The sequence below is a fragment of the Lepidochelys kempii genome, chromosome 22 (assembly GCF_965140265.1).
Source record: "Lepidochelys kempii isolate rLepKem1 chromosome 22, rLepKem1.hap2, whole genome shotgun sequence".
In the NCBI taxonomy this organism is placed as follows: Eukaryota; Metazoa; Chordata; order Testudines; family Cheloniidae; genus Lepidochelys; species Lepidochelys kempii.
The window spans coordinates 9,957,744-9,985,081 of NC_133277.1; the positions used below are offsets into that span (position 1 = coordinate 9,957,744).

The 27,338-nt window shown below is 46.8% G+C and overlaps 2 protein-coding genes across 5 annotated transcripts in view; one reads left to right on the top strand and one right to left on the bottom strand.

Moving 5' to 3' along the window:
* Nucleotides 1-12,168, bottom strand: part of NCAPD3 (non-SMC condensin II complex subunit D3) — a 47,738-nt gene extending 35,570 nt beyond the window's left edge. For 2 of the 4 annotated variants that reach the window (XM_073321169.1, XM_073321168.1), the window contains exons 1-7: nucleotides 12,008-12,168; nucleotides 4,022-4,176; nucleotides 3,244-3,406; nucleotides 2,270-2,454; nucleotides 1,154-1,324; nucleotides 1,006-1,067; nucleotides 647-734 (exon numbers count right to left, since the gene is read on the bottom strand). In XM_073321169.1, coding sequence (XP_073177270.1) covers nucleotides 647-734; nucleotides 1,006-1,067; nucleotides 1,154-1,324; nucleotides 2,270-2,454; nucleotides 3,244-3,406; nucleotides 4,022-4,176; nucleotides 12,008-12,071 — 888 coding nt within the window. In that variant the 5' untranslated portion in view covers nucleotides 12,072-12,168. Of the gene's footprint in view, nucleotides 1-646; nucleotides 735-1,005; nucleotides 1,068-1,153; nucleotides 1,325-2,269; nucleotides 2,455-3,243; nucleotides 3,407-4,021; nucleotides 4,177-12,007 lie in introns of those variants that run through there. The other 2 variants (XM_073321171.1, XM_073321170.1) reach the window with 2 other exon arrangements.
* Nucleotides 12,169-12,279: 111 nt separating this feature from the next.
* Nucleotides 12,280-26,996, top strand: VPS26B (VPS26 retromer complex component B). The gene is made up of 6 exons (XM_073321172.1): nucleotides 12,280-13,659; nucleotides 18,483-18,639; nucleotides 20,779-20,943; nucleotides 22,315-22,490; nucleotides 23,239-23,381; nucleotides 23,937-26,996. The coding sequence occupies exons 1-6, from the start codon at nucleotides 13,437-13,439 to the stop codon at nucleotides 24,081-24,083; spliced, it is 1,011 nt and encodes a 336-aa protein (XP_073177273.1). The 5' UTR covers nucleotides 12,280-13,436; the 3' UTR covers nucleotides 24,084-26,996.
* Nucleotides 26,997-27,338: the final 342 nt, after the last annotated feature.

Genomic DNA, 27,338 nt, shown 5'->3' on the forward strand with positions numbered 1-27,338 from the left:
TTCAAACTCTGAAAAAATGAGACTAGTGCCCTCTTGACATTAGATTACAATCCAGAAAAACATGGATACTTTCTAAGTTCACATGCCCTATGGAAACAGATACAATATGTAAATAATTAAGCATTTATGCACGGTGCTTGATTTAACAAAATAATAAAAAAGGTCAAGCTGCAGACTTTGGTATAATGAGATGTTCCTATGAGAAAGAATTTTCTGCCCATTTGCATTAATCCTGTTTACCACTGTGCGTAATATTCCCACAATCCCCACTGCCCCTATCACCAAACTGTGCCACAACAGAGAATACCAACAGACAGAATTAGAGCACCACCTAGCAGGAAGCAAGAGAACTGGCAGTTCAAGACAGTAACTGTTCAGATTCTCTGCTCTAAGATATTAAAGAGATGCAACTTTACTTAGCTTTTGAAACACAATCCCTAAAATGTTTTCATTAAACTATGCTATATAGATACACAACAAATCATCACAGAAGTCACAGGATATAGGGATGAGGAAAAAGAGGTACCTAAGCCTATCTCCAACTGGGAAACAACGTATATAATGAAAGTGGCTTGTTAAAGGGGGGAATAATAGTTTCTTTTTGATGTATAAAGAAAGACCTGAAAGATTTTGTCAAGACTTTTACCTTATTTTCTACACCATGAAGCGGGGAGCACAGCAATCGCAGCCCGTGATAGGCCAACTCTGGGACATATTTTGCTTGGTTTATGTTCCTGAACAAAAGAATACGTTGAGATGGCTTCACCTACTGCCGGATATTTATTTACTTTATTAAAGTGACCAAACATACTCTGTATTAACTGGAAAGACATGTTTAAAATTCACTGAATATCATTTCTATGTAAATTAGGAAGAACTAATTCAATATTATCTAGAGAAAAATCACTGTTTTCATTTTAACATCCACAGAATAATAATACTTAACATATTCACCATATTTACCTCTTCAAAACAATGTATTAACATTAAGAAATAATAGCTCACATTGTTCCTGAAAACTCGAATTCATGCACTGCAGGCTCAAAACTTGTCAACTCAACAAAGGTCTGCAAGAAAGCAAAGGGGTGATGTTATGTGAGGGGCAGTGATCAGGATCTGTCTGTGTGCCTGAGTCCTTAGTAGTCTTAGTTACCTGCATGCAGTTCTGCACACAATGAGGTTTCTCTTTCAGAGAGAACTTGGGCAGAAGTCTTAAGAAGTTTTTCAGGAGGAGGAGGATGGCTTCCCGAATTTGAAGCAGATCATGTCCTGAAAAATAAATCTCTTCTTCTTGATCCTCATCCTCTTCAAAAATCTCATCCATCTAGATTGGTAGAAGGCAGAAGTATCATTTATCATTGATACAACCGCTTTTTTTCTTAGAAAGCAGGAACTCTTATTTGTACTATGCAGAAACTGAGGCTGGAATTTATTTAATTAATAGTAAAGCAGGATGGAATTTGCATCCAACGTACCAAATATTTTATTTCAAACTATTTAAAGGCATTTAGTATTAGCTGGGAAAAGAGAGAAGGGGGCTCCCAGAAAAATCTCACACAGCTTGTTCCCATCTGAGATTTTACAAACAAAAACGCCTGCAGAACTAGGGTTGGGCATCTGAATTCTGATATTGATGTACACAAAGCCAAATTCCTAGCTCTGCCTACTCTCTTCCACCCTCTTTCATCATGACCCTGCCCTCATGTTCAGATTTCTGATATCCAGTTCAGGACTCAATTAATGTTAACAAATATAACAAAGAAGGTTTTAGAAAAGTTAGAACTTTTCAAGAGGTGCAGTCATGTGCACTTCATAGGAGGCTGCAAGTATTTAGTCCTTAGTCTCCCATCATTAGATTAGTATGGAGATCTGATTACCCTTAGTCCTCTAGTTCTGCTAACATGCAGATCTCTTAAATATACAAAACAGCTACAGGCTGCACTCATGATTAACATCAACGTGTCTATACGCTGCTGAACATGTTAACAATATGCTGAAGAACAGTACGCTTTCTTCTGTCGCAACTCACTCATCATCAAAGAAACTGCCAGCTAACTTTGCATGCCTGGCTTTTCAGAAGTTTGTAATGATGTGCAAAGTAAAAAGAACACAGTTTGATTTCAGAATGCAAGGTTGAGAGAGTAAAGTGCTGGAAGATAAGAGAAGTCTCATTTTGACTTGGAAATTAAATAAGTTTCCTATTGAGTTATGAATTAATAGAGAGCATAAGGATACTGTATTTGAAGATACTGTATGAACATTATCTTACATCAAAGTTCTCTTTCCTGGTTGGCCTTCCTTTCTTTTTATTTCTTCTTGCTTCAGCCTGAGAGCTTTTAGCATGATCCTTTTTCCTTTTCCTCGTCAATTCACACCCTTGAGGCCAGCTCTTTCTCAGGGTGTGAAGACATTTGTCAAACATCACTTGATGGAACACCTGATGAGCCACGCTGCCTGCCCAGAAACAAAACAGCCATTTTCAGAACAAAACTACAAATACATGAAAAGCATAAAATTATTCAGCCATCTGCTCCACTTGTTTGCACAATCAGATGGCTAGAACACGAGTGCCATTCTGGTGACTTGAGGTTCAGAAAGTGAAAAATCAGTATTTAAGTTAACAAAATTAAATTGCAGGAAGGAGTAAAATCAGCAAAAACGTTCTCAGTTGGTGCTGATAGAACAGGACAACGAGCCAAACTGGAATTTGCTGTATTATTTAACACAAAACTTTTAACTAGAACGTACATCAGCCTTAAAACACAAAAAGATGCAGCCACAGATTCAGCCTGCTAGAAAACTCTGATTACCTTTTATTTTAATCAGAGAATTTTGCTTTCATGATCAGCCTGATAGCAATAGTGAGCTGAATCCTCTCTATCTGCAAAGCAAGTACAGCACAAGCATTGGCAGTACAATCTTTCCCCGGTGAAGTTCAATCTCCATGTCACATTCAGGCCCCTCTGCTAAAACTGCCAGTCAGGGGGAGAGACTGATTAAGATGTCTGGCAATTAGGACCTGGACTGAGATCATCAAACTATTTCACATACAACACCAAAGCACTAAGACTATAGCAACTTTCCAGCACTGCACATCCACACAACTCTAGAGGAGAATGGCTCAACAGCCATTACCTATCCAACTTCATGTTCTTATGAACAAGGGACATGTAAAAGCGCTGTCCAGACAGCTTGAGCCAAATTAGCCACACTAGCACTAGAAAGGAAGGTCTATCTACTTACCTGGTATTTCAAGCAGTAAGAAGTACAGCCCAGCAGCATGGAGAGCACATAACCGCTGCTGTACAATAGCCTTTTTATTCTGGGCCACTTGGACAAAGTGATACAACACAGCCACAAGAGCACTGGGGGAGAGATTGTTCTCAGCAAAGAGGGTCCAGATACTCTGAGACAAAGCAGAAAACTGATCGTAAGAACTATGGTAAATCTCACATCAATTTCCCCCCACTTGCTACCATGGCCACTCAGATCAAAAAGAACACAAAGGGCTATGATGCCGGTTTGAAGGAAAAACAGGTCATTCACAAGCTAGATTTTTTTTTTTTTTTAATTCACTGAACCACACCATTTGGGATAACCAAACTTGTTTAAATTAGAGATTTTCTTTCATGATTTTAAGTAAATGGATGGAGAAGAGATGGTTAGAACAACACTTACATTCAGAAGACGCCTAGCCACGACTTAACCATAGAACTCTTTTGTGAACCACACCAGGGCAATACAGTTCCCTGTCAGCTACCATTAACACTTTGAAAAATTGTCCTTCTGTCCACTCCCCACATACGTAGGTTTTTTATTTTAATATCCTTTCTGTGAAACAGCCTGCATCTCAGATATGTATTCTTTGAATACAACTGTATAAAATATCAGTTACTCATTCAGAGGTCAAAATATTTAATTACTAAACTACTACAGAAAGATGGGGAGAGCATGCATAGTAGGAAAATTCAGTGGGTACATCTTTGCTACCAAGTAGAGAGATGGATAATTTCCAACTTACTTCAGTGCTCCCATGGTCCTCATCAACAAAAGAGTAGAGAGTCTTGTAAAGTTCGCTGAAGGCATCAAGTCCATCCTCTGTGATCCCCTCTTCTATTCTGGAATCCAGAGGCTCTGTCTCAGTGAAATCTAGTTCCCAGACTGTGTCAACCCAGGCTGGGGGAAAAAGATGCAACACACACACACTTATTCAAAAAATATAAGAGACTTATATAGAACTTTTTATTCCAAAGCACTTTATAAGTTTGATCTAAAAATATAAACAGGGATCACTTCACTTACCACTGAAGTGTGGCCACTTCTGAGAAGGAATGTGACAGTTTTTTATGAGTATAAAACAGTTTAGGATAGGAGTACTAATACCTGCATTTGGGCTGGCATTAACAAAACCTTTAGAACAACAATCCTTTAAAGATAAATCTCTCACTTTGACTTATTAAATGTACCTATTTAAACTTCAATCACAAATACAACTTTTTTTTTTAATGTGATTTTTTATGAGTTAGGTCAATATTCACAAGGTGACTCCCTTCAGCTAATCAAGAATAAAGTCTTCCCCACGCCCAATCCCTTCAGGAAAACCTCAGAAATTGTACAAGCCTTGCACTGTGCAATGAAGTTCAACAATTCAATGTTTTGTTAGCGAACTGGCAAAGGACACTTTCAGAGCAAAGGACCCTTTCCCCAAAACATCCTGCCACAGGCCTCTCCTTGAGGGTCTGTTAACTCAGGAGCCTCAGATGACCGTAGATGTGTCAGTCTCTTTCAATATGTGATTCTGTATCTTAAACCATTTGGAGCTCTATAGGTCTAAAACTTAGAAGCTATTTTTTCTTGTCCCTATGCAGGTTATAAAAAGGTAAAATGCTGTGGTATTCTCCATTACTGAGGTGAAAGGAAACACAATTCACCATCAAAGATCATAAACTGTGGGGAACTCAGAAAGAGGTGGAATTTGTCCCAGGCCGGTGCTTGTGAAGGTTCTTTCTGCTATGAGATTCCATTCCCTGTTTTTCTTTTTAGAGGCTCACAGTAATTACAAGAGGACATAAGGATGTACATGTTATTCCTTTATAATAGCTTATTAAGGGTACCCATATTTCTGGCACCTGGACAAACATGAAAACAAACAATTTATAATTACCACAATAGGAAGTAACAGTAATCCTCCGTTAACTATTCATCAGGAAAGAAATCAGATAGTAGGGGTAAAAAAAGGACAATGCCTTAGATCACTGAAATGTAGGGCTGGAAGGGACCCTAAGAAGTCATCAAGTCCATTTCCCAGCACAGAGGAAGGACCAAGTATACACAGACCACACCTGACAGGTGCCTGTCCAAATTGTTCTTTAAAACCTCCAAAGATGGGGGTTCCACAACCTCCTTTGGAAGCCTATTCTAGAGTTTAACTACCCTTTAGTCAGTTAGAAAGTTTTCCCTAATATCTAATCTAAATCGTCCTTGCTGCAGATTAAACCCATTATTTCTTGTCCTATCTTCAGTGGACATGGAGGAAAACTGATCACAGTCCTCTTCATAACAGGCCTTAACATACTTGAAGACTGTTATCGAGTTCTCCTTGGTCTTCTTTTTGCAAGCCTAAACATGTCCAATTTTTTAACCTTTTCTCATATCCCAGGTTTCCTAAACGTTTTTAATCATTTTGTTGCTCTTCTCTGGATGGTTCGTCTTTCTCTTGCTCCTAATGTATTGAAAGAACCTCTTTTTATTGCCTTTTATCTCCCTTGCTAGATGTAACTCATTTTATGCTTTAGGCTTTCTGATTTTGTCCCTACATGCTTGTGCTATTTTTTGGTACTCCTCTTTAGCAATTATGCCATGTTTCCACTTTTTGTAGGGATTCCCTTTTGATTTCCAGGTCATTAAAGAGTTCCTGAGAGAGCCATATTGTTCTCTTATTATTCCTCCTATCTTTGTTTCGCATTCAGATAGTTTGTAGTTGTGCTTTTCAGTTACTGGGTAATTATTTCACCTAGGTATCATCTTCACACTCAAAATGTTCTCCATGTTCCTGACATTCTTGGGAGTGTGGCTTTTCCAACTACAAGTGACAGTCCAAATAGACTTTTAAAGACAGTAAAATAAAGACAATATAATTCAGACTGGCAGGATGAAAATCTGATCTCTCCTCTGCCTTTACAATAGTTTGCAAAGGCTAATTTATTTTTTTCTCTTTAAAAAATAAGAATGCCAGAGTACTCTCAATTAGGTGCAGTATTATGCATTTCCTGCACTAAATTATTGTGCAGTGTCACCGAGCACTGTTAAACAGCTGCCATACCACAGGCTGTAGCTGGCTGTGTTTCAATGCTGGGAAAAGTAATACCTGTATATATGTCAAAATACAAACTTAGATGTTGCTATTTATATGATTTTTGACAGATAAAAATGCTGCTTATCCCCAAGTACCATTTGACATTTTTATTTACTTAAATTATTGTACTAGCAAGAAACCAAGAGAAAAACCACAGACGTTAATAATTATTTATTAAAATTGAATGCAGAAATTGAGATTATTGTACATTTCAAACCATAAATTTGAGAATTACATTTCATATTAGTTTCTTATTGACAAAGAATTAATAGCAATAGCGTGTGGAAGTTACATACAACTCTGAGATAGATATATGTGTATATATATATATACACACATATCTGAATTACTGTTGCTGAACATTTCAGCAAGAATGTCAGTTCAAAATTTGGCTCAATTTTTGCATTTGTCTTATTTATTTAAGCACAAAGCCCAAAATCAACAAAATTATTTTTACACTCCCACCCCCACCCCTCAGTTTTGCTCTAGCATTCTTATGGAAATTTTCAGCAAATGCAAATTAGAATCACACAGCCCAGGGGTGGGCAAACTACGGCCCACAAGCCACATCCAGCCCTCCATCTCCTGCTGGGGAGCAGGGTCTGGGACTTGCCCAGCTCCCACGCTCCAGCCAGGAAGTGGGCTCGGGGGCCGCTCTGCGTGAGCATGCCACAGATCTGGGCAGCTCCTAGAAGCAGTGACAAGTTCTCCCTATGGCTCCTATGTTTAAGGGCAGCCAGGGGGCTCTGTGTGCTGCCACCACCCCAAGCACCGCCCCCACAACTCCCATTGGCTGGGAACTGTGGCCAATGGGAGCTCCAGGGGCAGCGTGCAGAACCCCTTGGCCGGGCCTCCACGTAGGAGCTGGAGTGGAGACATGCTGCTGCTTCCTGGAGCTGCTTGAGGTACGTAGCGCCCACAGCCTGCACCCCTGAGCCCCTCCTGCCCCAGCCCAGAGCCCCCTCCCGCCCTCATCCCCAGCCCCACCCCAGAGCCCACACCCCCTCCTGCACCCCAACCCCAATTTTGTCAGCATTCATGGCCTTCCATACAATTTCCATACCCAGATGTGGCCCTCAGGCCAAAAAGTTTGCCTATCCCTGACATAGCGTATTGGACAGATATGCAACTTCTTCTGCTGTCTACTACTGACAATTATGTCAAAAAGAAACTATTCTCAAGTTGCATCCAATGAAGTGAGCTGCAGCTCCTGAAAGTTTATGCTCAAATACATTTGTTAGTCTCTAAGGTGCCACAAGTCCTCCTTTTCTTTTTGTGAATACAGACTAACACAGCTGTTACTCTGAAACCTATTCTCAAGTAGCATCTTCTAAACTCTAACAGAGTTTTCCAAACAAAAATGTCTATAAATAGAAAAGGAGTACTTGTGGCACCTTAGAGACTAACAAATTTATTTGAGCGTAAGCTTTCGGGATCTACAGCTCACTTCATCCGATGCATTCAGTGGAAAATACAGTGGGGAGATTTATATACCTAGAGAACATGAAACAATGGGTGTTACCATACACACTGTAACAAGAGTGATCACTTAAGGTGAGCTATTACCAGCAGGGGGCAGGGGGAAACCTTTTGCAGTGATAATCAAGGTGGGCCATTTCCAGCAGTTGACAAGAACGTCTGAGCTATCTTCGAGATACCACTGACTTCCTGAGGAAACTACAATCCATCGGTGATCTTCCTGAAAACACCATCCTGGCCACTATGGATGTAGAAGCCCTCTACACCAACATTCCACACAAAGATGGACTACAAGCCGTCAGGAACAGTATCCCCGTTAATGTCACAGCAAACCTGGTGGCTGAACTTTGTGACTTTGTCCTCACCCATAACTATTTCACATCTGGGGACAACGTATACCTTCAAATCAGCGGCACTGCTATGGGTACCCACATGTTCAATATCTTCATAAATGATCTGGAGGATGGTGTGGATTGCAGTCTCAGCAAATTTGCGGATGATACTAAACTAGGAGGAGTGGTAGATACGCTGGAGGGCAGGGATAGGATACAGAGGGACCTAGACAAATTGGAGGATTGGGCCAAAAGAAATCTGATGAGGTTCAATAAGGATAAGTGCAGGGTCCTGCACTTAGGACGGAAGAACCCAATGCACAGCTACAGACTAGGGACCGAATGGCTAGGCAGCAGTTCTGCGGAAAAGGACCTAGGGGTGACAGTGGACGAGAAGCTGGATATGAGCCAGCAGTGTGCCCTTGTTGCCAAGAAGGCCAATGGCATTTTGGGATGTATAAGTAGGGGCATAGCGAGCAGATCGAGGGATGTGATCGTCCCCCCTATTCAACATTGGTGAGGCCTCATCTGGAGTACTGTGTCCAGTTTTGGGCCCCACACTACAAGAAGGATGTGGATAAATTGGAGAGAGTCCAGCGAAGGGCAACAAAAATGATTAGGGGTCTGGAACACATGACTTATGAGGAGAGGCTGAGGGAACTGGGATTGTTTAGTCTGCAGAAGAGAAGAATGAGGGGGGATTTGATAGCTGCTGTCAACTACCTTGAAAGGGGGTTCCAAAGAGGATGGAGCTAGACTGTTCTCAATGGTAGCTGATGACAGAACAAGCAGTAATGGTCTCAAGTTGCAGTGGGGGAGGTTTAGGTTGGATATTAGGAAAAACTTTTTCACTAGGAGGGTGGTGAAGCACTGGAATGCGTTACCTAGGGAGGTGGTAGAATCTCCTTCCTTAGAGGTTTTTAAGGTCAGGCTTGAGAAAGCCCTGGCTGGGATGATTTAATTGGGGATTGGCCCTGCTTTGAGCAGGGGGTTGGACTAGATGACCTCCTGAGGTCCCTTCCAACCCTGATATTCTATGATTCTATGTCCCCACAGTATGCCAACATTTTTATGGCTGACTTAGAACAACGCTTCCTCAGCTCTCGTCCCTCAATGCCCCTACTGTACTTGTGCTACACTGATGACATCTTCATCATCTGGACCCATGGAAAAGAAGCCCTTGAGGAATTCCACCATCATTTCAACAATTTCCATCCCACCATCAACCTCAGCCTGGACCAGTCCACACAAGAGATCCACTTCCTGGACACTAGGGTGCTAATAAGCGATTGTCACATAAACACCACCCTATACCGGAAACCTACTGACCGCTATTCCTACCTATATGCCTCCAGCTTTCATCCAGACCACACCACACGATCCATTGTCTACAGCCAAGCTCTGCGATACAACCGCATTTGCTCCAACCCCTCAGACAGAGACAAACACCTACAAGATCTCTATCAAGCATTCTTACAACTACAATACCCACCTGCTGAAGTGAAGAAACAGATTGACAGAGCCAGAAGACTACCCAGAAGTCACCTACTACAGGACAGGCCTAACAAAGAAAATATCAGAATGCCACTAGCCGTCACCTTCAGCCCCCAACTAAAACCTCTCCAGCGCATCATCAAGGATCTACAACCTGAAGGACGACCCATCACTCTCACAGATCTTGGGAGACAGGCCAGTCCTTGCTTACAGACAGCCCCCCAACCTGAAGCAAATACTCACCAGCAACCACACAACAGAACCACTAACCCAGGAACCTATCCTTGCAACAAAGCCCGTTGCCAACTGTGTCCACATATCTATTCAGGGGACACCATCATAGGGCCTAATCACATCAGCCACACTATCAGAGGCTCGTTCACATGCACATCTACCAATGTGATATATGCCATCATGTGCCAGCAATGCCCCTCTGCCATGTACATTGGTCAAACTGGACAGTCTCTACGTAAAAGAGTAAATGGACACAAATCAGACGTCAAGAATTATAACATTCATAAACCAGTCGGAGAACCCTTCAATCTCTGGTCATGCAATTACAGACCTAAAAGTGGCAATTATTCAACAAAAAAACTTCAAAACCACACTCCAAGGAGAAACTGCTGAATTGGAATTAATTTGCAAACTGGATACAATTAACTTTGGCTTGAAGAGAGACTGGGAGTGGATAGGTCATTACACAAAGTAAAACTATTTCCCCATGTTTATTCCCCCTCCCTCACTGTTCCTCAGACGCTCTTGTTAACTGCTGGAAATGGCCCACCTTGATTATCACTACAAAAGGTCCCCCCCTCCTCCTGCTGGTAATAGCTCATCTTAAGTGATCCCTCTCCTTACAGTCTGTATGGTAACACCCATTGTTTCATGTTCTCTAGGTATATAAATCTCCCCACTCTATTTTCCACTGAATGCATCGGATGAAGTGAGCTGAAGCTCACGAAAGCTTATGCTCCAATAAATCTGTTAGTCTCTAAGGTGCCACAAGTCCTCCTTTTCTTTTTGCAAATACAGAATAACAGGGCTGCTACTCTGAAACCTATAAATAGAAGCAGCTGCTAAAAGAAATAAACATCCCCCTACTGTTTTTGAAAACTACACATTCTGCAAGCTTCTGAAATAGAAAACAATGAAACTGGAAACAAAGAAAAGTTAAATCAGACAGCTCAACTGATCTATGAATCAGAGCAGCTTTTTATTATCCACAGAAGAGATGCAGCCCAGTTTTAATATCCACGGCATTATTAATAACTAGCAAACTACAGCAGAACGGTGGCAAACTGGATAACAGGGGGCTGCTGAATACAGTGATTTCCAACAATGGAGAAAATGCTCAGTGCAACTGACAAAGGGAGAGATCCCAGATTTGAGAAACAGGCAGTGACAGATAATCCAGGTGGGGGCGGCTCTGGTTTTAAACCCTGAGCTCCCCATGAAGCAGGCCAATAGCACTGGAGCTATTCCACAGAGGGGCACGGAGACGAGCAGCGATGTTCAGGGCAGCTTGGGGAGTAGAATCCAGGAGTCCTGGCTCCCACACCAACCTGTTCCAGGATCCCACAGACACTCCCCAGGCCCGAACACCACACAACTTCCCAGGCCAGCCCCTCAGTCCACTCTCTTTGGAGGTGGAGCTCTTGTTGGGTAGGAGGTAGATACAGAGGACAACTCAGGAACCCTCCCTCACCCTAAGCCCCAGGCATTGCGGACGGAGGAAGCAGTGACTACCCGAGCCCCCAAAAGCCCCTTCATCCTTCAGCCCCTGGAACCTCAGAACGCCCCCCCCGCCTCTCCTAGCCCTCCTCCCCCCCGCCTCGTCCAGTTCTCCTCCCCACCCCGCCTCTCCCAGCCCTCCTCCCCCCCCGCCTCGTCCATTTCTCCTCCCCCCCCGCCTCTCCCAGCCCCCCGCCTCCTCCAGTTCTCCTCCCCCCCGCCTCTCCCAGCCCCCCGCCTCGTCCATTTCTCCTCCCCCCCGCCTCTCCCAGCCCCCCCGCCTCGTCCATTTCTCCTCCCCCCGCCTCGTCCATTTCTCCAGCCCCCCCGCCTCTCCCAGCCCCCCCGCCTCGTCCATTTCTCCTCCCCCCGCCTCGTCCATTTCTCCAGCCCCCCCGCCTCTCCCAGCCCCCCCGCCTCGTCCAGTTCTCCTCCCCCCCGCCTCTCCCAGCCCCCCGCCTCGTCCAGTTCTCCTCCCCCCCGCCTCTCCCAGCCCCCCGCCTCGTCCAGTTCTCCCCCCAACCCCTCCCCGTAGGCTCCCCTCTTCCTTCAGTCCCCCTCCCCTGAAGGTCTCCCCGGCAGCCCCGTGGCCGGGCTCAGGGCTCCCGCCGCTTACCCGCACTGACCGCCCGCAGCCCCCAGCTCGCCAAGCCCCGCAGCGGCCCCTCGGCCGCCACCATCCTGCCTTCCTCGCTTCGGCGCCGCCGGTGCCTTCGAACCCGCCAATCCGCGCTCCGGCCTGGCAGCGACCAATCACCGTCCGCTGTCGGCGGGGGCCAAGGCCTGGCTGGCCGGCTGCGCCTGCGCGGGGCGCCCACAGCGGAGCCAATGCGGCGGCGCGCGGAGTGAGCCCCGAAACGGGGAGATGGCGCCTGCGCAATGGGAGGAAGCGAGGCCGGGCCGGGCGGCGCTTGCGCAGTGCGAGGCCCGGCCCTGGAGGACAGCTCGAGCGCAGCTAGTGCCAGCCAGCCGGGGCAGAGCGCGAGCGCATCTGGGCTGCGGAGCCCCTCGCACCCAGCCCGGAGCGGGGTCCGCATCGTGCGAGCTCCGAGCCCGGCTCCTGCGCCGCGGGGTGACCGCTGCGCTCCGTTCGCCCTGCGGAGACCACGGGGGCTGAGCGCTTGCCAGCAGGGCCTCCCAGAGCACCCCCTTGCCCCCACAGCCGGGGCCCCTCCCCATTTGCACCCCCTTTCCCCCACAGCCGGGGCCCCTCCCCATTTGCACCCCCTTGCCCCCACAGCCGGGGCCCCTCCCCATTTGCACCCCCTTGCCCCCACAGCCGGAGTACTCTCGATATCTTCTCGCTGGGGGGGACCCTCCCAGTTGCACCTCCTTCCCCTAGCAGTGGTGCCCCCTGCTGCATTGCACCCCCCCCCACACACACCCCAAGCGGTAAGTGCTCCCTTTTCGTTACCCAGCACCCCACACCCCTTCCTGAGTAGTGAAGGTAAGAGGCAGAAGACCCCCCCACGGGGTGCACTGAATCCCTCGGTCTCCAGCTGCCAAGGGCCCTTCCTTGTAATTCATCTCCGAGCAGCGGCTGCAGACTCCATGGGCGACCTTTATGCTGCAGCCCTTTCCAAAACAGCAGCAGTTCCTTAGGCTGTTACATCGCCCTTTTAAGCAGCTTTCTAGGCCCTCTCTTGGTTGCATTGGACCACCCTTCTCTAACTCCCCTTCCTAAGCAACAGGAGCCCTCTAGCACTCTGAGGTTACTCTATCCCCGTCCTCCAGAAATATAGATCTTTCTAGTGCTTTTGAGCTGTATTGAACTCTCTTCCATCCTGAAGTCACTCAGCTTGCTAGGATTGAACCTCACCAAGATCCTTTAGCATTACAGTCTTCATCCCTAAAATTGGATTACATCCACTTTCCTTATCTGGGTTTCTGTACTGCATCCATTGCCATCGTATTTGAGCCCCTTGAAGAAAACAAAATTCTCAAACATTGCCACTCTTCCAGTGCTCCCTGGAGTAGTACACGCCATTCCCCACAGCAACCCCATTAGCCCCCTCTGGGATTGTGCCTTCCTCCCCAGCAGCGAGATGAGCTTCTTTGGGTTTGGGCAGAGTGCAGAGTTGGAGCTGGTGCTGAGCGATGCAGAGAGTAGGCGTAGGGCTGAGCACAAGACTGAAGAGGGCAAGAAGGAGAAATATTTCCTTTTCTACGATGGGGAGACAGTATCAGGTCGGGTCACCCTCACCCTCAAGCACCCAAACAAGCGGCTGGAGCACCAAGGCATCAAGGTGGAGTTCATTGGACAAATTGGTGAGCGGGGAATGTGGGGGTGAGAGTATTGCATGGTGTATTGCCAAGGACTTTAATTGGGAGGGGTGAGGGGAGTGGTACTTTGTACCAGCATGGCGGAGTGGGTTGGGCTCACAGCTTCCTAAAGCTTGCTTGCAACACATTCATCCGCCTGCCATCCTGTAGTGATTCCTCTGATTGGAGTCTGATTGCTCTTTCCCTTCTGAAATTAAAAATGAAACCCTTTCAGTGAGGGCAGCAATACATAGCAGTGTACTGAATGGAGTTTTATTTATTTGTTTTGCATGGCTAATTCCTCCAGGTTGCAAAAAGAAAAGGAGTACTGGTGGCACCTTTGAGACTAACCAATTTATTAGTCTGTTACTCTGAATCCTCCAGGTGGAATATACTTAAATGATAACACTGGCAAGGTTCGGTCTCCCATTTGCCTAGGAAATGGGTAGTTACAGTGCATCCTGTTCTTGGAAATTGGGTTATGATCCCCAGCGTCTTGTAATTACGCTGAAAAGTCCCTTGATTATCAGAAATTATTTTAAATCCCCTCTTAGGTTTGGACAAGCCATGTGTTCTGTACCCTTGAATCTGTGCAGAAGGGAGGTAGTTCCACTCCTTTTTCAGGTCATTGTTCTTTCTCATCCTGATTTCCTGTTTCTGCTCATTCAGTGACCTGAGCTCTGAAATATATAGAGAGAGTTTTTTAATTCAGATTCAAACCTTCAGGGTTGTTGTTAAGTTTTAATATCTTGGCAGCAGCATCCCTTATAGTGTATAAGATGGGTTCTTTATCATGCTCCATCCTTTTTATTAACATGTTGCTACGTCTCTAGCTGCATTTACTGTGCTATTGAGTACATTGTGTGTGATGGGAAGGGCTGCTGTGGGAGGTAATGGTTATATTGAGGGCATGAGGCAACAGACCAGCTGGTGTATGTGCACATTTCAGTTAATGAGCTATGCCCCAGAAGTGAACTACCCTTGTGGGTCAGCTTCCTTTCCTTTCAAAGCTTGCTGTCCCCAGCTCCATTGATTCTGCTCACCCTGTTGGGGTGGCCTAACCCCCTTATCCACTTGAAGTCATCTGATATCTGAGCTGTTATTCCTGTGATTGCAGTTTGAATTTGGCAATCTTATACTGTGCAAACCAAATTTAGATAAGTGATTCCCTCCCCCCATAATAGGAGGGAAGGTGCTTGCCTTACCCACTATGCCATTGGTATAAAGAACTAAACGTTTTGTGGACTCATCTGAGTTTGAGTGAAAAGAAGTGATAAACCCTAGAGTAACTTGCACAGTTTTTATTCGTTTATTAACTCTGTACCATGCATGTGTGGGACTTTTCAGACAAAACCTTAAATCCAGGGCCCTGTCTGCTCTAAAAATCTCGGTAGAAGCTGTTCATCTGCACATCAATGTGATCAACATTTTCAACTTGAGATGGATAACATTTCCTTGCAAATCCCTTGGCACAGAAGATTAAATTGATGTTTTTCCTCACCCAGCCCCACCACCTTCACTTCATTTCTCTTCTGATTTTCTCCACTTGCACCACATGTTACACTTCTGGGGTCAGAGAAAGCACATAGCTAATTATATATAAACAGGCCCCATTATCAGAAAACTGGATTATAACCTGCCTCTGGGTTTAAAATCTCCAGAGTAAACTCAGCATGAGCTTTACTCTCTGCTCCGCCACTGACTCGCTGTGCATCCTTGGACAGGCACTCCACCAGTCTCATTTCCCTATTTGTAAAATGGGTGCTTAGGTTGTAAGCTCTTGGGGGAAGGTGGACTGTTTTTTTGCTCTGTGTTTGTATAGCATCTAGCGCACTAGAATCTCGGTCCATAACTAGGGCTTCTAGATGTTATGATACTCCAAAAATAATATTTACCGAGGAGTTTTGAAGACTGATTGATTTGCTCAGTGCTTTGACTTCATGAAGCACTACATAAGTAGTATGTGTCTATTACAGCTACAAAGAGAGTTTTCATAACCAGACTTGAGGTCAGACTTGTACTTGGTTATACTACCTTAAACAAAACAAAAAACAGCCCCAGTAGTCTGAAAGATGGTATAACTGATTGTGCTTTTATAGCACCTTCCATCTCCAAATGCCTCATATTAGGGATTTAGACTCTCAGAGGTGAGGAGATAGGCATTACCCCCATTTTACAGATGGGGATACTGAAGCACCGAGAAGTGGTGTGATTTGTTTAAGATCATAGGGTCTGTGATGGAGCTGGGAATAGAATCCAGGAGTCCTGTGTCTGATTCTCTGGTTAACGTCCAGGACAGTTTCCCCTCTGGATGGATGGATAGTGCAGATTCCTTTCAGGACATCAGTCTGTCTGCAGTGACTGTTCTCTGAGATCATCCTAAAAATGGTAGATTTAAAAAAAAGTCAGAATGGAAAACTATGGCTTTGTTGAACTCAAACTGGGGCTTTTTTCTAACGTTCGACATGCTGATGTCTTTTTAAATATGAAGAATCCTCAATTCCTCCTCTGAAGGTCAAAGTGCTAATCTCAGCCCCTGGGCAGTAGTTGCTGGGAGCCTAGTACGCTGGCAGTCTGTTTTTTCCCAGTTTAAACTCAGTCATTGCTTTTGGCCTTGTGCTGTGAGATGAGTCCGTGTCTCTTTGTATGTCACTCCTGCATTCCTTCCCCATCACATAAAGGAGCATCCCTTCTCTCTCTTTGTGGAGGTGTATTGAATGGAGGGATGGTTTATTATATGATTGTATTACATTAGTGTGCAGAGGATCCAACCAAGATCAGGGCTTTGTTATGCTAGGTGTTATACAAACACAGTAAAGATCATTCCAGCCCTAAAGAGCTTCCAGTCTAAAGAGGTAAGGTGGACAAAAGGGTGGACAAGACAAAGCGTTATTGCATATTTTACAGCTGGGGAGATTAGGCACAAGTAAGTGACTTGTCCAAGGTCACGCGTTGAATCTGTGACAGAGATGGGAGCTGAACCCAGATCTCCTGAGTCCCAGGCTAGTGTTCTAACGACAAGACCGCCCTTCAGAAAGCCTCTGCAGCAGGGTTCAGTGGACATGTGATAATGTTTGACCTTGTCTTAGCTGTGACCTCAGCTCCAGATTGTAAGAATTAGGGTTGCCCAAATTTTTCCTAACCAAAGGGCTGTATTGGCAACTTTCTGGGAGCACACCATACAGGAAACTGGAGTAGAGTGCCTTTACCCTTATGTATAATAGCAAACTGAATACAGGTCCCCTGGTGTGTCACTTTCTGTTATCTTGGATCAAGATGGAAAATTATGTTTGAGGGGCTGTAGTTCCTATGGGCCACTTTATATTAAAGATGGTCACTTGGTCACAGCTATGCTTGGAGAACTGCTGGAACAATTGGGAGGGCACAGGAAAATGTCTGCCTTTTCATCTGCAGCTGGTTTGAGCAACTCTTCCACACAGACCCTTGTTCCCTAACATTTCCCTGGCCAGCCATGTAGCCATCATAGAACCACCAGCTCAGCTTTACCCCTTGAAGATGTGTTCTCTGTGTGGTCATATGCTGTGTGCTGGCATAGTGTGGAACTCAATGGACTTCTTAACCTTTTTTTGTTCCCTGGAGCTAACGGGGCTACCTCTGCGCTCACTGCTGCTTAAACTTTCTTTGAGAGACATGAGCAATGATAGATTGAAGCCTCCTAGCCCCACACTTCTGCTTTGTCTCTGCTTCCCCATTTTGGGGAAGTTTTGGGGCTTTGTTTTTTTACTGGTTACAAGTCCAGTGCCTCGACCTTGAAGGTGCGGATCTGCAGGAAGTGATGAAAGAAGGGATGGCAGTAGCTGCTGATTTGCTCTGTGATGGTTCCTTGTCTTTGCAGGTAATCTGGATATATTAACCTTGATTACACTGACCCACGTAGATGTTCTGGTTTGTTTTTATAGGTAGGAGTAAGTGAGTAAAGCTGAAGAGACATCATGAGAATCTCCGCTCCTGCTTTCTTTGTCTCCTCTCTCTTTACCTGCTTTCATGGGAGTGGAATATTTACTGACCTACTCAGCTATTTTTGACACCAGTCTATCCTGTTCCCTTACCCGTGGGTTGGATATTTTGTATGAGCTCATGGGATATCTTATTTCTTCTCTACTTGTACAATGGAGGATGACTCAAGTAATTTAGGAGGATCCTCAAGCAATTTACAGATACTAATGTAGCAAAGCAACCCTCCAGGGGATGCATAGCTGACCCCATTTTACTGATGGGGGTGGGGGGGAAGCAGCATACGGAAGAGGGAAGTATTGAGGGTGTCACAATAAATTAGTGGCAAAACTAAGAATGGAACCCAGGAGTCTAGGTTTGCTAAATCGAACCATTAAGAGAGCACTCCTTTCGTTGTATTGGACTCTGTCATGCGCTTGACAGAGGAGAATGTAAGCCACTGTGCGAACATGGGCTGTCCAGTGAGGGGAACAGCACTGCTGATTTCTAGGGTGAACAAACCAATCTGCAAAATCGGGTTCTTGTTTTTACTGGCACTTCAAAATGAGCTTGGGCCCGTTATGGGTCAAGGACCTAACTGTGCAGCTCTACTCTTTAGACCCTGGCTCACTCCTCTCATTGTGTATCTGGCCCAGTTGGGGCTGGATGAAGCATGGCCCTTTGTGTTTGAACCTCAGGATTTCCAGGGAGGCCTTCTCTCTCTGGGAAGTGGAGGAGAAGGGATAGAATAGGGAAGAGGCTTTGTAGGGGACTGGTTCCTTTCTGCCATGCCCATTTCTTGCAGTTCTTCTCCCAAAGCTGACCTACTCACAGAAGAGCGAGCAGCACTGCTTAACCGAGTATTCTCTTCCTAGAGCTCTACTATGACCGGGGAAACCACCATGAATTTGTCTCTCTAGTGAAGGACCTGGCCCGTCCTGGTGAGTTCACCCAGTCACAGACATTCGACTTTGAATTCACGCATGTGGAAAAACCGTACGAGTCCTACACGGGGCAGAATGTGAAGTTACGGTGAGTCTCCTCCCGCTGTCGGGTTTCTCCCGGTCCCAAGGTTCAGCCTTCTCCCTGTGCATTCATTTTCATGCAGTGTCTTTCTAGTAAGAGAGACAGTACCAGGTACCCCAAATGAACACACACCAACAGATAGTACAGCAACACAAGGGTCTAATGCCTGTGTCTAAGAGTCGAATTGGGAAGAATAGATAGAACTACAATCTATCTTAAATATAATAAGGAACAACTGAAAATCCAGTAGGGAACTGTCAACTTTGACAGTATGATAACATAGGGCTAGTCTACACTGGCAGCCTTAAAGCTTTAACGTGGCGTGTGTAGTCTCGGCAGAGATCTCCCAGTGCTCTTAAAAAAAACAAACAAAAACAAAAACCCACCTCCATGAGGGGCGTAGCTCCCAGCGCTGGTGTGCTGTCTACACTGGTGCTTTACAGCGCCGAAACTTGCTGCCCTCAGGGTTTTTTTTTTTCCCACACCCCTGAGCGAGCAAGTTGCAGCGTTGTAAAGGGCCAGTGTAGATAAGCCCATAGACTAGGGCCATGGGATATGGGTCTTGCCTTTGAAATCCGTGGGAAATCAGAGCTGAGGCGTGTTAATTGTTTAAAAGGGGCATGTCATTGAAAAGTGATTGAACTGCTGTTAAACTAACCATTTTCTATCATTTCAAAACAAGCTGACAGTAACTTCTAAAATCTGATTTCCCAGGCAATCCAGCCTGAGCTGTTTCCCCCCAGCAGGGAGGAAGTACTGATAAAATGCTATTCCCAGCTGAGAGGGGCACCACACTCCCAGTTAACCTTGCAGAGGGAACAGAGCAATGATGATAATTTCTAAAGATTGTTGAAGAAATTAATTTCTAATCTGTATCGTGCTAGTAAATACAGTTATCTTATGCCTGTGTGACTGGACTCTCCCTTTTAAACTGAATTGTGGCCCTTCATGTGTGTGCATGTGTCTTGAGCCCCTCAAGCTGCTGTTTGTGTGGGGGTCACAGTATAGTCCCATTTCATGTTTAAATATTAGGCCATGGGGGTGGATTGACAGTTCAGATACTGTGTGTGGGATGCCTAGAAAATCTGTGGAAAATCTACCAACTCCTGTGAACGCCACATGTTTGAAAAGGGAGGTCTCGACCCTTTTTGTCGTTCCTCTTTCTCCCCCCTCTTCAGAAATCCACGCTTCTCTCCCTGGCTTCCCCTCTGTTCCTCCAGTCTGCAGCTACTTCTTGGTAGCTCTCGTCTGTGTTGCAACTGCAGTTGCGCCCGCCGGCCAAAGGCTCTGCGCCTCTGATCCCTGGCTGAAATGGAATGTTCGGTTCTCAGCGCCTGTGACGATGGAAAGCAGCGCTGTCTTGGGACAGCACGTCAAGCGCTGAGTGCAGTTCCAGCAGCTGTGCAGCGAGCTCAGTAGTAAAATGCAGCCTGTCGTGGCTTCTCTTGTGCATGTGGATCATGCTTGAATTGCTCCTTTTTTTTTTTCTTTTTTCTTCTTGTTAAAAAATAAGGGAAAGCAAAGTCTCTTCTGATTCCCAGATGCTTCCAATTTATTTGGCAATCTAACAGTAATGTCTGGTCATTTGCTTCAGTCTCCAGCAGAGTCAGTTAAATGTGTTTCAATAGTCCTGTAATCGGGCCTGCTTATTTTAATCGTGGCTTAGATGCAAAGAAATGCCTTGCTGACTTGCTGTGTTTCACAAATTGTAAATCCTATTTCAGATTTGGGCTGTCAAGATATGCTGTCACCTTGAAATCTAGTCAACGAGTCAAATGCTGGGGCTGCATTTAAGAGGGCTGGATAATTTTAAGATCAATGTTTAGTTACCTAGGTGGTGATTAGTGTACTCACATCTCATGCTTTCGGGCAATAAGCCATAGGGTTCAGGCTGGAACGTCTCCCCTGTGTACAGCAGCGTACAATTGCTCAGGTGCACTACAAAGGACTTTCACCCTTCTGCTAAACCATCAGGTATTGTCCACTACAGGAGGCAGATTACTGGACTAGATGGACAAGGTGGTCTGAGTGGCTCCATCAAAGCCCATGTTCCTCTCTCCTCCACTCTAACACCTCCCTCCATGGCTTTTGCACCCTTTGAGGTAGTCTGCAAGGGTTCTAATGGATGAGGTGTTCCCCTTGCAGGTATTTCCTCCGAGCGACCGTCAGCCGCAGATTAAATGATGTGGTGAAGGAGATGGACATTGTCGTGCACACACTCAGCACCTACCCGGAGCTCAATTCCTCTATCAAGATGGAGGTGGGAATTGAGGATTGCCTGCACATCGAGTTTGAGTATAACAAATCCAAGTAAGTATCCTGAGAACGGCTGCTGAGTAGAACTCCCTGCATGAGAGGATGCAGCCGGCTGGGTGGGACTCTTAGGGCATGTCTCCACTGCACCAAAAAAAAAAAAAAAATACCCCACAGCTGGCTCATGCCAGCTGACTCAAGGTCGTGGGGCTGTCTCATTGCAGTGCAGACTTCCGGGCTCAGGCTGCAGCTCTGGGACCCTTAACTTGACTAGATATGCAGAGGCAGCTCCTGTTGTAAACTTTAGGTGGGGCCCTGTAATTTATCTTAGCTTTCCCTGTTCCCTACTGTGGATGGCAGGCTGTTGATTGACGTGCTGGGACTGTTCCTGCTTTAGATCTTTCCCCTCTCACCACCACCCTGGAATGTGCTTTATCCAGACGGAGGCATCTGCACCCACATACTGAGGGAGGTGCATAGAATTAGGATGAAAGTGGGTTTATTTTACTCAGATTGAGAACTCCCATTGTTCTGAGTCCCAGGTGGCCCAATGGCACAGCTTCTGCTGTTTGCCAGAATGGTGTGATTAAATGTGGGACTATGTGGCTGTTAACTCAGGCACAGAAGTTGGAAATTACCAGTTTAGGCTACATCTAGTCCAGGGGTGGCCAATCTGAGCCTGAGAAGGAGCCAGAATTTACCAATATACATTGCCAAAGAGCCACAGTAATCCATCAGCACCTCCCCCAGTACTTCCTGTCCGCCGGCAGCCCTGCCGATCAGCACCTCCCCCTCCCTCCCCGTGCCTCCTGCTCACCGCAATCAGCTGTTTCGCAGTGTACAGGAGGCTCTGGGAGGGAGGGGGGAGGAGCAAGGGTGCAGCAGGCTTGGGGGGGGTGGGGGGGGCGGGAAAGAGCCGGAGCCTTGGGGTAAGGGGTGGAGTGAGGGCGGGGCCTGAGGTTGAACATTGGAAAGTCGGCACCTGTAACTCCAGCCCCAGAGTCAGCATCTCTGCAAGAAGCCGCATGCAGCTCCAGAGCCACAGGTGGGCCACCCCTGATCTAGTCCATCCTTCCCACCCAGTCTTGGAGCATCCTCCAGCAGGGTGTTGTTTTAAATTACCTAAGCAGTTGCCACTGGGAGACTTGGATCTTGTTGCTGGGAAGTTCTTATGAATGTCCAGCCTAAGATGTCATTTCATCCAATAATCCCACTCAGACTTGCTGATGCCCAGAGAATTGAGCATGAATGCAAAGTTACTGCTTGGAGCAGCCCAGAACGCATGGCTGGGGTGCCCATGGACTCTGAAGTGTGCCCTGAGGAGAATGGGGAAGTGTCTGACAGGCACATTCCAGCTTGTCAACTTGTTTCCTGCTCTGTTGTGCAGAGACCAAAACTGATCTTGGCTGTCTTACCTATCCTCTCAAGGTACCACTTAAAAGATGTGATTGTTGGAAAAATCTACTTCCTGTTGGTGCGGATCAAGATCAAACACATGGAGATAGATATCATCAAGAGAGAGACAACAGGGACCGGCCCCAATGTTTACCACGAGAATGACACAATAGCTAAATATGAGATCATGGATGGGGCACCTGTTAGAGGTGAGAAGGGGTGGGGAACCATTTACATTCCTCTCCTATAATCTTTGGAGGTCCAGAGCTTGTTTTGCACCATTAATTTTTGCTGGAATGTGGGACCTACTGTGAGTCCCATAAAGTTGTCGTCTATCTTCAACTGAGTGCCTGTTTTCTTGTGTGGTAATAGCTGGCTCGTGCATCCCTCTTCACTGGTGAATCTCATGTCAGCTTACAAACGTGGGGGAAATTGAGGCACGTTGCTGGTGTCTTTAAGTCTCCTAGCAAGTCAGTGGTACAGTTAGGAATAGACTTCCACTGCTGACCTGGGCCTGGTCTCAGAACATAGCACTGAAAGGTGGTATCTTATCTCATTGCCAATCCCCCGAGATATCTGGTCTCTCTGGATGATAGTGTTCAGCAGTGGGGACCTGCAGTTCTGTTCTAGAGCTCCCATGTCAGTCGCTAGAAGGAATGTCGTTCCATTCTCTTTCTCCTCCAATGCTGTGGGCAATGAAGGGAACCCTGTGGTATTGAAGTGGAGGAAGGACGCTTGCCACAAAGGGCACGACCCTGCTAAGGAGTAAGCATGCTCACTGCTATTCTGTAGGAGCTGAGGGCATTCGGCCCAAACCCCATCCAGCAGTGGTAAGGTACGCCAGACTCAGGCGCAGAGTTGCAGGCGTTAGCTTGCTCTGGTTTTACCTTATTGAGCCGGTGCTGTCCTTGTAAGATTTGAATCAGTATGTTGTGCCTACGCTCATGCCTTTTGCAGGGGAGTCCATTCCTATCCGACTCTTCCTGGCGGGCTATGAGCTGACGCCCACTATGAGGGACATCAATAAGAAGTTCTCGGTGCGTTATTACCTCAACCTGGTGCTGATCGATGAAGAAGAAAGGCGCTATTTCAAACAGCAGGTGAGAAAGGGTGGGACTTCGCCGTGCGGTGGAGTGCTGCTTCAGGCACTCCATTATAACTCGCAAGAGAAGAATGTGGGGCAGCCTGGCTGGTGATGTGGGGGAAGATGCTCCTCCCTGGGTACCCACTGGAGCCAAATCATTTGGGGGGTGGATAGAGGATGCACCTGTCTATCTGGGTCTGTTAGGGATGCTCCTCGGAGAGGGCTTATCTACCGTAATCCCCCTATCAATTCTCTGCGCTGCATTAACCATGGCAAATGTCGCCCCACATATTGGGACAGACCTGGCAGCTAGTGGCTGCCTCTGGCCCATCCTCTGAGGAGTGCTACCATCCAGCCTTCGAGAGGTCTGCACTGCCTGGGCCCCTCTCTTGAAGCTGGAATGGCCTTTCCCAGCTGAAGGATGGAGAGTGGAATAGGTCAGCATATGGGGATGGATGCAAGTTACTGCTCCGGCAGCTTAGGCAGACGTTCAGACCTATGAGTACATCCTGGGTGGGGCCAGCGTAGCTGCTGCATGTCCTAACAGGTCCTGCTGTCTGCGTTCTGACAGGAAGTGGTGCTATGGCGGAAAGGAGACATTGTGAGGAAGAGCATGTCCCACCAGGCAGCCATTGCCTCTCAGCGGTTTGAGGGGACATCCTCCCATGCTGAGGCCACGACCCCCACCCAGCCTGCAGAAAACAACAGCCGGCAGTGAAGGGCCCTGTGGAGCGAGGCTGCTGCAGAACCCACGTGTCCAGGGCCGGCAGCAGCAACGAGGGGAAAAGAAAACATTTCACCAGAGACTTATGAAAATCAGTACCAGTTTTTTGACTTAATTCTGATCTTCGAAGGACCAGTCGGGTGGGGTGGGGGCAATGTAAGCTACAGCAACCACGGCACAAAGTTGAACGTACCTCAGTGCTCCCCAACCTCCTACGTTCCTCTGGGGTCGGCTGCTTTTATACATGCAGGGGCCATTGGGCTGCCTGGCTTTCCCGTTGCCATGAGACCCCTTCAGCATGGCAGTGGGGAAGCGGGAGGGGAAATTTTGATGCTCCTCCTCGGCGGTAGGTATGTCCCTTTGGGCATGTAGGAAGGCATTTTGCTGCCATCAAGAAGCCCTTGTGAGGTGAGTGGGAGGAGGGAGCCCGATGAAGCATTTCAGCTGGAAGGCGGGAGTGCGCATGTGCGGAGTTTAGGCTTGAAGTGTAGCCTGCCTGATGGGTTCTCCCCCCCACCCCCCCATGCTGTTCCTGGAGTCTCTGCTGCAAATCGTTATATAACTAGTTGAATCAGCCCTGTGAATAGCAGAGCCAGGTTGTGCAGCGTAGCAGATGATGCTGCCTTCGTGTCCTTGCCTTGGGAGCTCATGGATGCAGCTGTCTGTGGAATTGACAGGCATATGGATACTGTATAGGGCAGATGAGGTATGGGTGAGCTAGCGGAGCTGCTAGGCAGAGAGTCTGGGAGGAAACCGTCCAGTGAAAGAGAGCACACAGAGCCTTGATAGTCTCGCCTCCGGGAGGTCAGGCTGTAGTTTGTAATCCATGCTGTAAGACATCGCCACGCTGGGCCCTGGGAAGCTTGTGTATGCTGGAGATAGAAGAGAGTGTAATAGCACAGCAGTTGTACAGACTCCACATGCTGTGGTGGGAAGCAGTTGCAGTCAGGTCTTTCTAGGAGTTGTACAAGGAAAAGCCTTGCGGTGGCCTGTGCAGCCTCTGAAGTGCTGCTGTAAGTGATGGACTGTTTCCCTTCTGGCTTTCTCCTTGTTTCCAATTTATCTGAATGAAACTCTGCTTCATCTGGCCCTAGGATTCACCCCAATGGTGCTGTGGTTAAACTTCATGGGGACTTCCCTGATTGGCTGAAAATTATCTGAAAGAGCAGCAGGGTGGGACAGGAGGGGACATGGGGGTGTTCTTTAAAAGCACCTGTATGTAAAAGGCTTGAAGGTTACCCCCTGGGCACCTGGGATAAGCAATTAATAGTCCTGGCAAATGGGACACCTTTGTTTAAGGAGCTACTGGCCTGTATGTGCTGCTAAGTGAAGTGAAGCAAAATGGCAGGGTGGCTGGCAAAACTTTCTGCTTCCATACAGTCAGCTCTTGGTCAGTTGGGCCTGATGAGAACAGTAGTGGTGGTGTCTTTGGGCATGAAGCTATCAGGACCTGAGCGTGGGATGTCTTTCACTCAAAATAAACTCCATTTAATCTTTTGAGTTAAGTTGGATCATGAGAATGTACCCGGAAGGGATTCAGTCTTCCTTTAAAGTTCAGAGATGGTCTTTTAGACTTAACTGATTGATGGGATTTGGATGTTCGTCATCCTTTTTAGATCCCTTTCTAGGAAGCAGGTAATAAAACCTCCAACCAGCATATGGAGACAGAAACCTGAACTAAACCAAGACATCACTCCCTCTAACGGGAGTGGTACTGATGGTTTTCCTGATGTTCGGCCAGGCTTGCTTCTGATTCTGGAATTTCCTCTGGTTGGATGTAGGGCTGTTCTCTGGCTGCTGGGAAGTTAAAGCATCTTCTGCAACGTTTGTCTCTGTGAGAGACAGTGCCCTGGTGCCTGTAGTGACGGTGGGGTCTGGGTGGGAGGAGGGTGGTGTTTGCGTAGTAAGAAAGCTGCTGTAGTTCAGTGATAAATGTGTTTTCTGCTTGCCAAACTAAGTTTTATTTTCACTCAGTCACATGTAGGGCTATGGTTCTTAACCTAGATGGAGAGTCCTGCTTCATCCCAGGGGATGTTAATTGCCTCTTCTCTGCTGTGAACACTAGTGTCACACCATGTTCTGCAGGTGAGGCTCCCTTTAGGAGACAGTCCAGGTAACAGATGGTATCTGCGGGGCTGATCCTAGCCCAGCTGCACCCTGACCCACTCTCTCCTTCGCCTCATCTCAAAACAGCCATCCTGAAATCCCTTTGTGCTTGAATACTTCTCTTGGTTGTAGTATGTTGGTGTTAAGAAGCCCAGGGGGTGAACACATCTCTGCATTAGGTGAGTGGTGAAACAGGATCAGTGATGGACCTGAGGAGATTGCCAAAAGATGGAAATCCCCCTCTCCCCAAGATTCTCAGACAGCATTTGCTTGTCACTCTGAGAGGGATTAGTCAGAAATGGTGCATGAGCCAAAATATTTCCTTTTGTTAACTTTTCTGCACCTCTGTGTCCCCCATCATAGGACTAGGCTTGAGAGTCACCCCTCCCCACCTTTTTACCTTCTCTGATTAGATGATTCAACCTGCTTTCTATTATGCCCTGTGTTTGGGGGTGATCTATACTGATTGGCTCTTGAGAGGAGAGACATGAACCTTCAATGCCAAGCCCTGACAGAAAAGAAAAAGCCAACTGTTTACTAAGAGGAGCGGGGAGCTATTGTGGCTTTTGCAGTGCACCCCCTGCTGGGTTGTTTTATCTTGTGCTGTGGGTGTCCCCTCCCCTCCAAGCAGCTTCTTACCGGGTGGAGGGGTGCATCGGCACTGAACCAAGCAGTGCGACTTGTAATTTAGCCCCTGCAGTGTTTACATGTTTCTTAATTCGTCTTTTCAGTGGCTGTATTTTAAAATCTGTTTGTTTGCCTCTTGGATTAAAAGGGGCCATTCTAGGCTTTCAGATGCCATGCGTTCGTTTGTCTGGCTTGTTTTACGTTGCAGGTCCAAACTGTCCTGCCCGGCTGGGCGCTCAGCAGGCACCTGAGGAAGGGAGAATGCAGCCTTTTTCCTCACTGTGCTGCCTCCAAGGGCGTGGCGCAGCCGTGCTTCTGACTGGGGAAAGCTAACTAGCTCCCCTTTAAGCCATGTAACGTGCACCCAGAGTCGTGCTGATGGGTGACTTCTATGGCTACTCCATTCCAGTGGGTGGGTTTTTTTCTCCTTTTACCAGGACCTAGAGCAAGCTCAGGAAGCGAACTTGGCTGTGAACACTAGCCCAGCACAAGGATTCAACCACAGCCCACATCATT